Raw genomic sequence first — 8,816 nt, 5'->3', positions numbered from 1 at the left:
GATAAAGCTTGTTAGTATTTGTGGGTGTTTCTGTAAAGACACAGGATTTTAAGAATACCATATACAATAATTTTGAGCAGATTGGTGGAAAAAAAGATTTATAGCAAATTGACAAGTTCAGCTCACCTGCTGGAGGCCACAGTGCCTTTCTTTTTCTGGATCTCCAATACATTTCATATATTATCAAGGCTAAGTACCAGCTTTCCTCCTGTGTTTGCTGATTTAACCAGCAGGGTGACAGCAATTATTCATTGAATGCATCTTACCATATTCCTTTTTTTTCCATGCCATTCCCTACTAAAATTGTTTCCTAGTATATTTCATTCATTGTCCATTTTAACTCATTCTGCTGATGGCCACATACCAGCCTACTACAAAGAACAAATTTAGTAGTTTTAAACACTGTGCAGGACACAACCCTAGCCCTTCTGGGGAAACAAACAGCTGTTGGTTGCATGCTATTAGGAGCCACCTATTCATTATTATATTACATTGCATTTAAAAGACTACAACTTAATATGGTACATTATAGCTAAAGTTAAAGAAATGCAGATGTACCATACCCCATAAACCATTTTCTACTAATTAGATGGAAATCATAAATTTTATAAGAACATAGGTCTTGTGAAAGGGTTTAACAATTTTTTTTGCACCAAATGAGTGCCATAGCTACTCTGGGATTAGAGGTTTTAGAATGAATAAATGGAGTGTTCTTCACTTGCAATGAGTGTTGGACATTTTTCTAAAAGGAGAAGACAAAAAATCATTATTTAAAGTATTTGCTCCTGGTGACTAAGCAGCCTGCTTTGGGGGCAGTGTGTAGTGTACATATGTGTAGGCACACATGTATGTAGTATATGTGTGATGAGGGGTAAAAGGGATAGGCTTTGCATAACTGTTAAATTTCTATGAATTTCGGCCATGTTAAATTTCAGGTGAATGTCACAATAATGTACATTCAGTATTCTTAAAACACACCTGCTTGGGATTGTGCTTAATCTCCATTAACCTCAATGACTACACTTTGTGCAATTTGGCATAAATATGGGGAAGCACATTCTTTTCCCTGGCAAAGACAGCCTGAGATTGGGCTCTATGAGTACCAGAGGAGATACTGGCACTGGCTGATGTCATGTAGTGTGAAATATATGTGTTACATGGGACCAGTGTGGGAAAGAGACACATATTACATTTATATCACATAGAAAATAACAGTTGTTTAATTGCATACTTTTAGATTTTGGATGAAGTGGAGCTTTTCTAAAATGTGATCCCGCCCAAACTGCTCTCAATGTTCTAAGCTGTTCCCTGATAATTCCAGTACTGGGAAGCCAAGTCAGTCTAACAGTGCACTGGACATGATAACTGAGGTGTATTCTGGACAGCTATGTGCTTTTGGAGGCTACTTCTTTTTTTTTTTTTGCTCTTAATTTTTTCCAGATGTGCCATGGGGAAAATGATTTCTATGCAAGGACATTGTTGTAATGAATTGAGGAACTTAAATAATATAAACTCCGAAATAACAAGTCAGCAATGAGAGCATGAAAGAAAGAATGGAGCACACTGGTTTGCCTAGAAACACTGTTATGGTTCAAGTTTTCATTCCAGTCCTTCAATGAAAGACTTTTAAAAGCACTAGAGAGTTACATAGCACCTTTCAGTTGTAGGATCCCAACAATAAGTGTCTACACTTTGCAAATGGGGAATATGGGTACCCAAAATTGGAGAATGAGATCCCACAGAGGTAATTTGATAGGGCCTCAAGGAAAACAGGCAATAGAGCCAGATCAGGCTACACTAATTATTAAATGACACTGTCAAATAATAGTCAATCAATTGGGGGGGTGTCTATGTACAGTAGTGAATACTGAATGATCTATGGATAGGGGTATTATCAGAATTTATAAATTAGCGGAATAAAGGTGCTGAGATAGGAATAGGGTTTATTTCTTCAAGCCCCCACTTAAAACTCATTTATTTGGCCCTTGAAGATGGTGTTAAGTCTGTAAGACATTAAACAATCAGCTTTGCATTATAGCTCTCCTGAGCTTTACCCTTTCAGTGCTTCCCTGTAATTTCTTGACACTGTCTCTAATGACGTGATTTATATCATTGCTCAATGCTGATACGCTCTATGCATTCAAGGTAGTTATTGATTCCTTCCTGACTTTGTTTTTTTTTTAATTTTTTTAAATTTTTATTTATTTATTTATGATAGTCACAGAGAGAGAGAGAGAGAGAGAGAGAGAGAGAGAGGCAGAGACATAGGCAGAGGGAGAAGCAGGCTCCATGCACCGGGAGCCTGATGTGGGATTCGATCCCGGGTCTCCAGGATCGCGCCCTGGGCCAAAGGCAGGCGCCAAACCGCTGCGCCACCCAGGGATCCCCTCCTTCCTGACTTTGAATCATAGTTAGAAACTACCATTGGCAGAAAATGATAGATGGGAAAGGAAAATATTTCTCTGAGGCCCACTGGCTGTGGAATTAAGTAATGGCCATATCTTTGGAGAAAGGTGCATTACTATTACTATATGAGTAAAAGGCAAGGTTTGTCCATTTTAAGACCATGTGAATGGCTAAATTAGCTTTCAAGAAAAACCTAAACAAGAGAGTGTTTTGGAGACAGAGAGAGGAAGAGGGAAAATCTTCCCACCTGAACATACACTATTTCACTTGTGAAACCTATTGTGTATAGTCTTCTAGGTTGCTTCTTAGCATCTGAGTTTGAGAAACAGTCCCTGGCCCTAATAGATTTTGTCATGTCTAGTATTCTCTCAAATGAAACACCGACACAATCCATTTAATTTATGCTAAAAGTCTTACCTGGCCCCAAATCACCTAGGAGATACAAATGGACAGGTTTTTTATTTCTTTAAGTAGCTGAATTTTTCACTTTCTCAGCTCTGCTGAAGCCTGAACACCAAATAGTTTGTGGTAGGTAAATTTTCTTTTACTCAAAAAGGTTTTAGTGGGGGATTACTTAGTAAACCTAATATCCTTCTAGAGCTCAACTCCTTAATATCTGTAAGATGCCTCTAACTCTCACTAATCTCTGTAAGAGTTGGGACTTCTACTGCTGGCAGCTGGGCACTAGAACACTGACTGAGAAATGAAAAACATCAATGCTCTTAGGTATTGTTATTATAAAGATTCAGCATTAGTGTTCATACTCATTAATTCAGGCACTAGGACTAAAAGAAAGGCTGATTATAAATAAATGCAGAAATGAATGTAAACTACCTTAATGGCTAAACTACCACTGAATCTAGAAAAAAAGAAAAAGAAAGTATTGGCATATTACTATTAGGTTATCATTATCTGTACATTAACCCCCTGTTGTGAAACCACAGATCTTGAGTGCTAATCATTAGGCTAATTTCAACTTTGAAACTTTACCCAATGAACAGTATTGTAATTAAACTTGAAAACTACCCTTAAGCCCCTTAACAAAATCTATGGTGCATGACTTCGGAGTATAGTTTTTTTTTTATCATAAGAACAATTCATATAGACAAAAATAAATCTAGGTAGCAGAGAAAATAATAAAAGTAACTGGAGAATTTTAGTATAGCCTACATTAAAAGTCTTTAAAACACCAATACGTATGTTTAATAAAGTGGAAATCTGATCTGATCTTCTCAGTTAGTTGTGCTTTCAGGAGCATCATACATTTATGACAAAGAATAGGCTTTGCATTGTTGTTCAATTCCCAATTTGAGGACCTTGATTATGGTATGTTGATTCTGCCTTTTAAATTTTAGATATCTGATATAGGGATGGTATTCACAGCCCAGCAAATATTTATATTGCTATTTAGGGAAGACAGTAGGATTGAATAAAAACCTTGTTTTTTTTTAACCTTGATTTTCACAACACCACTGCAGAATTTTGTGTAAATATGCTGCACATATGCATGCTTATAAATGCACAGGCACACAAGTAGCAAACACAGTCTTTTCCCCCTCAATACCACAAAGATCTTATAAATATAATTAATAGTCTTTCCAGGGGAGTTAGAGACTCCATGGAAGTCTTTTTGAATTCCTCTTTACCTGAGAAGAGGAATAAAAAGAGCCTCTGGAAAGGTATATATGTTACATTTAGGTTTTTACAGATTGGAGAGGTAAAATGAAGAAAGAGAGGAAGACTGGTTTGAATTAATTGCTACTAGATTGATGACTTCAGTTAGTAAACAAATAACTTGTAAAGTCCTGAAACATCTATCTGCGCAGCATGTTTGATGGAAGCTTTCAATCCACCATGGTGACTTATTTTGAAGATTAAAATGGTTCCCAACATTGAACTCTGTAAGCCTCATGGGAGATGGAAGGCCCTGGGAATGGAAAAAAAGAAATTCACAGGTGAGCTGAACAACTGTAAATATCCACACATTAACAACCATTGACAATAATATGCAACCATTAAAATTATATTTATGAATAGTATGAGTCAGCACTGGAAAATGTTAAGTGAAAAGAGTAAGATAAAAAATTATACATACACTGTTATCATTATTTTTAACCCAGAAATTGTATCTGAAACAAAAAACAGGGAATATACTAAATTGTTCAAAGTGGTGGGTTCATGGGTAATTTATTTTTATCTTCTTTACATTCTACTTATGCTTTCCATATTTTCTCAAGTAAATAAATAATCACTTGATAGCACAAAATAGTTATTTTTGAAATTCACACGAAAATAACATGAGCTTTGAAAGTGGGCAATTCTGAATTTGAATTCTAGCTTTGCTATACTTGTTTATCTCTGTGACTCTGGATAAATAACATCAATGGATCTTAGTTTCTTCATCTGTAACATAAGCACAATAAAATCTACCTGAAACAACATCTGCCATATAGTAGGCACTGAAGTAGCTATTATTAATATAAACTTTCTGGAAAACAATTCAGCCATATATTTTAAGAGTCTTTAAGTTCATACCAGTAATTTTGCTTCTAGGATTCTATCCTAAAAAATAATTATAAATGAGAAAAAAGATTAATATTCAATGATATTATTGATAGCCTTATTCATAATAGTGAAAAATTGGATAAAATCTTAAGGTTGGAAAGTTTAAAAATTGATTAAATAAACAACAGTACCTTGATATAATGTGAAATTACTATTGGTGTTAATGAGAAATGCAGAATTCAAAGCAATGCAATATGAGCTCAATGATTAAAAATATATTCATAGAAAATATTGGAATATTCATAGAAAAGATTTAACATCAGTTATCTTTAGGTGGTGGAATAGGTGATTTTAATTTTCTTCATAGTTTTTTCTTTTTGTTATGCTTGATATACCTTTAAAATTAAGTCTAATGTGTTTATTATAAAAGCAATTCATATTCATCACAGAATAACTGAAAAATATAGAAAGGAATAAAGAAAAATAATGACCTATAACCTCATAGACTGTTTTTCATTCTCTCTCCTCATCATTCATTCAACAAATATTTATTGCATACTTAACACATGCCAGGCACTGTTTAGGGACTGGCACTAAAATGTGAACAAGACATAGTCCCTGCTCTCAGGGAGCTTACAATCTAGTGAGGGAGGCAGAGAAGTAAATAATTATAACACAGAATAAAAGTGTTCTCATAATGTTATTATGGTAGCATCCAAAAGGGATATAGACCTCAGCTATGTAGACCTCAGCCAGTGATGTACCTGAGTAAATGATATGGAAGCTGAAAACTGGAAAATAAATATTATATAGCTAGATGAAGGAGACTGGTATGGAGGAGGTAGGACAGTGCTGAGAAAGCATGCCAATCATGGAAAACAGCAGGGTTTATGTTTGAGGGACTGAAAGCAGTAGAGTGTGGCTCAAGCATAGGGTGTGGAAATAAAACTAGTGGAGAGGAAGCTTCAAAGTTCAGAATTCTGGGAGATGAACCTGGAGAGATGAGCAGGAGCCAGATCATGAAAGGACTTGTAAACCATGTTAATGTGTTCAGACTATGTTGAGGCCAATGAAAGTCATTACACAGATTTGAGTTTTTAACATCATTCTAGTTGCAATATGGTGAATGGATTGGATGAGGGGCAAGATTGAGGCAGGGAAGCCAGCTAAGAGGCTACTGCAGCAATAGAGGGGACACATGATCTGGGGTCATGGTAATTAGTATAGAGAAAAGTGCACAGCTTCCAGAGATATTTAGGAAACACAGTCAACACACCTTGGTGATTAACTGGATGTGGGTGGGAGATGAAGGAGTGGGAACAAAACAGGAAAAAGGTTTTGGATGAGTGAAGTTGAAAGGCATTTGGTTATTCAGGTCTAGAGTTCAGGAAAGAGTCCTGGGTTGGAGAAACATATTCAGTAGTTGTTAGTGTGTGTGTGTGTGCACAGTGTGTATATATAGCATATATATTATATACATTAATTATATATTACATACATATACACACACTCTTTAGCCAAGGAATGGATAGATTTCCTAAGGACTAAGTAGATTAATGTGATGATCAGGAAAAAAACTTGGTAAAGTTTGGGAAGATATTATTTTAAGGAGGAGATCTCTGATGGTGGGGGGGAGGGAAAGAAATTGTAGAAAGTTTCAGAGAAACATGACAGAACTTAAATTTTTTTGCTTTATTGTTTAATTTTTAAATTTAAATAAAGTAAAATTAACTTTTGTTTGGTATTATGAGGTTTTAGACATGCGTAGAATCTCATAACCACCATCTCAGCATACAGCTGTTATTTTCATATACGATTCTTTTTATTTTAAAGATTTTATTTATTTTTTCATGAGAGAAACACACACAGAGAGAGAGAGAGAGAGAGAGAGGCAGAGACACAGGCAGAGGGAGAACCAGGCTCCACATAGGAAGCCCGATGCGGAACTCAATCCGGGGACTCCGGAATCACGTCCTGAGCCAAAGGCACACGCTCAACCGCTGAGCCACCCAGGCATCCCTCATATACAAATTTTGTATAAACATATAGGTTTTCATTCTAGGGAAAATATACAAGAGTGGAATTACTGGGTCATATGGTTTAACTTTACAAGAAACTTTTAAACAAAACTATCAAACTGTTTCCCAGAGTATCTGTGCTATTGTGCATTCCCACCAAAAATGTAGGAGAATTCAAATTATTCTGTCAAGACTTGGAATTATCACTATCTTTTTAAAATTTATCCATTTCAGTATGAGTGTAAAGGATTCTCCTTGAAGTTTTAATTTGTATTTTCCTAATGGCTAGTGATGTTGAGCATTTTTTCTTGTGCTTTTTTTGGGGAAAGTGTCCATTCAAACCTTTTGCCCATTTTTTATCATGATGTTTGTTTTCTTATTTTTCAGCTTTTAGAACACTTGCATATTCTGAATACAAGTCCTTTATCAGATACGAGTTTTGCAAATATTTCCTCTCAGTCAGTGGCTCGTCTTTTTATTTTCTTAACAGTCTTCTTTTGAGAAAACATTTTAAATTTTCTTCAAGTCTAATTTGTAAATTTTTCCTTTTATGTATTTTACTTTTGATGTCATATCTAAGAACTTTGCCTAAGTCAAAGTGACATAGGTTTTCTCCTACATTTTAAGAGTTTTATAGTCTTGAATTTTACATTTACATATATGATCCATTTTGAATTTTTTATGTTGTGAAGTGTACATGTTGCAGTGATGTCTAGTTGTTCTAGCACCATTTGTTGAAGAGATTGTAATTTTTACCAGTGAATTACCATTATATCTTTGTGTAAAAACCCATAGATCATCTTTATGTGGGTCTATTTTTTAAAAAATTTTATTTATTTATGATAGTCACAGAGAGAGAGAGAGAGAGGCAGAGACATAAGCAGGCTCCATGCACCGGGAGCCGGACGTGGGATTCGATCTCGGGTCTCCAGGATCGCGCCCTGGGCCAAAGGCAGGCGCTAAACCGCTGCGCCACCCAGGGATCCCTATGTGGGTCTATTTTTGTATTTGATTTTTTTCTGTTCCATTGGGTCTTTTTGCTGCTACCACATTGTATTGACTACTGTGGAATTATAGTATGTCTTAATATTGGACAGATAATGTCTTCTGACTGATTTTCTTTTTCAGAATCTTTCTGGCTATTGTAGTTGCCTCATTTTTCCATATAAATTTTAGAATCAGCTTGTCTATATCTACAAAAATCTTGCTACAACTTTTTAAAAGATTTTATTTATTTACTTGAGAGAGAGCAAGAGTGAGAGAGCAAGAGCAAGAGAGCACAGAGAAGCAGGGAAAAGCAGACTCCCCACTGCGCAGAGAGCCCAGAAGCCTGAGATCATACCTTAGCTGAAGGCAGCCGCTTAACTGACTAAGCCACTGAGGTGCCCCAAGCCTGCTACAATTTTAATTGGGATTGCATTAAACCTGTATACCAATTTGGGGAGCATTGAAATCTTAACTATATTGAGTCTTCTGACTCATGAACGTAGTACGTCTCTTCATTTATTTAGGACTTCTTTGATCTTTTTCATCAGAGTTTTGCAGATTTCAGCATACAGACCTTATATATAGTTTGTTAGATTTATATCTAGCTATTTAATTTTTGGAATTATCGTTTTGGCAAATATTGTAGGTGGTACTGTTTTTTTTTTTTATTTTGGTTTCCCAACTGCATTGCAAATGTATAGAAACACAATAGATGCTTGTGTGTTTATCTTGTGTGTTGTAAACTAGCTAAACTCACTTATTAGTTCAAAGAGTTTTTGTAAATTCTTTGAATTATCTATGTAGACAATCATGTCATCTGCAAATCAAGATAGTTCTATTTTTTTCCAGAATGCCTTTATATTTTTTTCTAGCACTATTGCATGTGTTAGGATTTCATTA

General features: G+C 35.4%; 1 protein-coding gene across 2 annotated transcripts in view; it reads right to left on the bottom strand.

Moving 5' to 3' along the window:
* Window positions 1-2,394: 2,394 nt before the first annotated feature.
* Window positions 2,395-8,816, bottom strand: part of ZDHHC15 (zDHHC palmitoyltransferase 15) — a 167,956-nt gene continuing 161,534 nt past the window's right edge. For both annotated transcript variants that reach the window (XM_077887402.1, XM_077887403.1), the window contains one exon: window positions 2,395-4,333. In XM_077887402.1, the coding sequence (XP_077743528.1) occupies window positions 4,281-4,333 (53 nt within the window). In that variant the 3' untranslated portion in view covers window positions 2,395-4,280. The remainder of the gene's footprint in view (window positions 4,334-8,816) is intronic.

Source organism: Canis aureus, chromosome X (assembly GCF_053574225.1).
Source record: "Canis aureus isolate CA01 chromosome X, VMU_Caureus_v.1.0, whole genome shotgun sequence".
Lineage (NCBI taxonomy): Eukaryota > Metazoa > Chordata > Mammalia > Carnivora > Canidae > Canis > Canis aureus.
The sequence above is the reverse complement of the archived record's forward strand: the minus strand, read 5'-3'. Positions and strand labels throughout refer to the sequence as shown.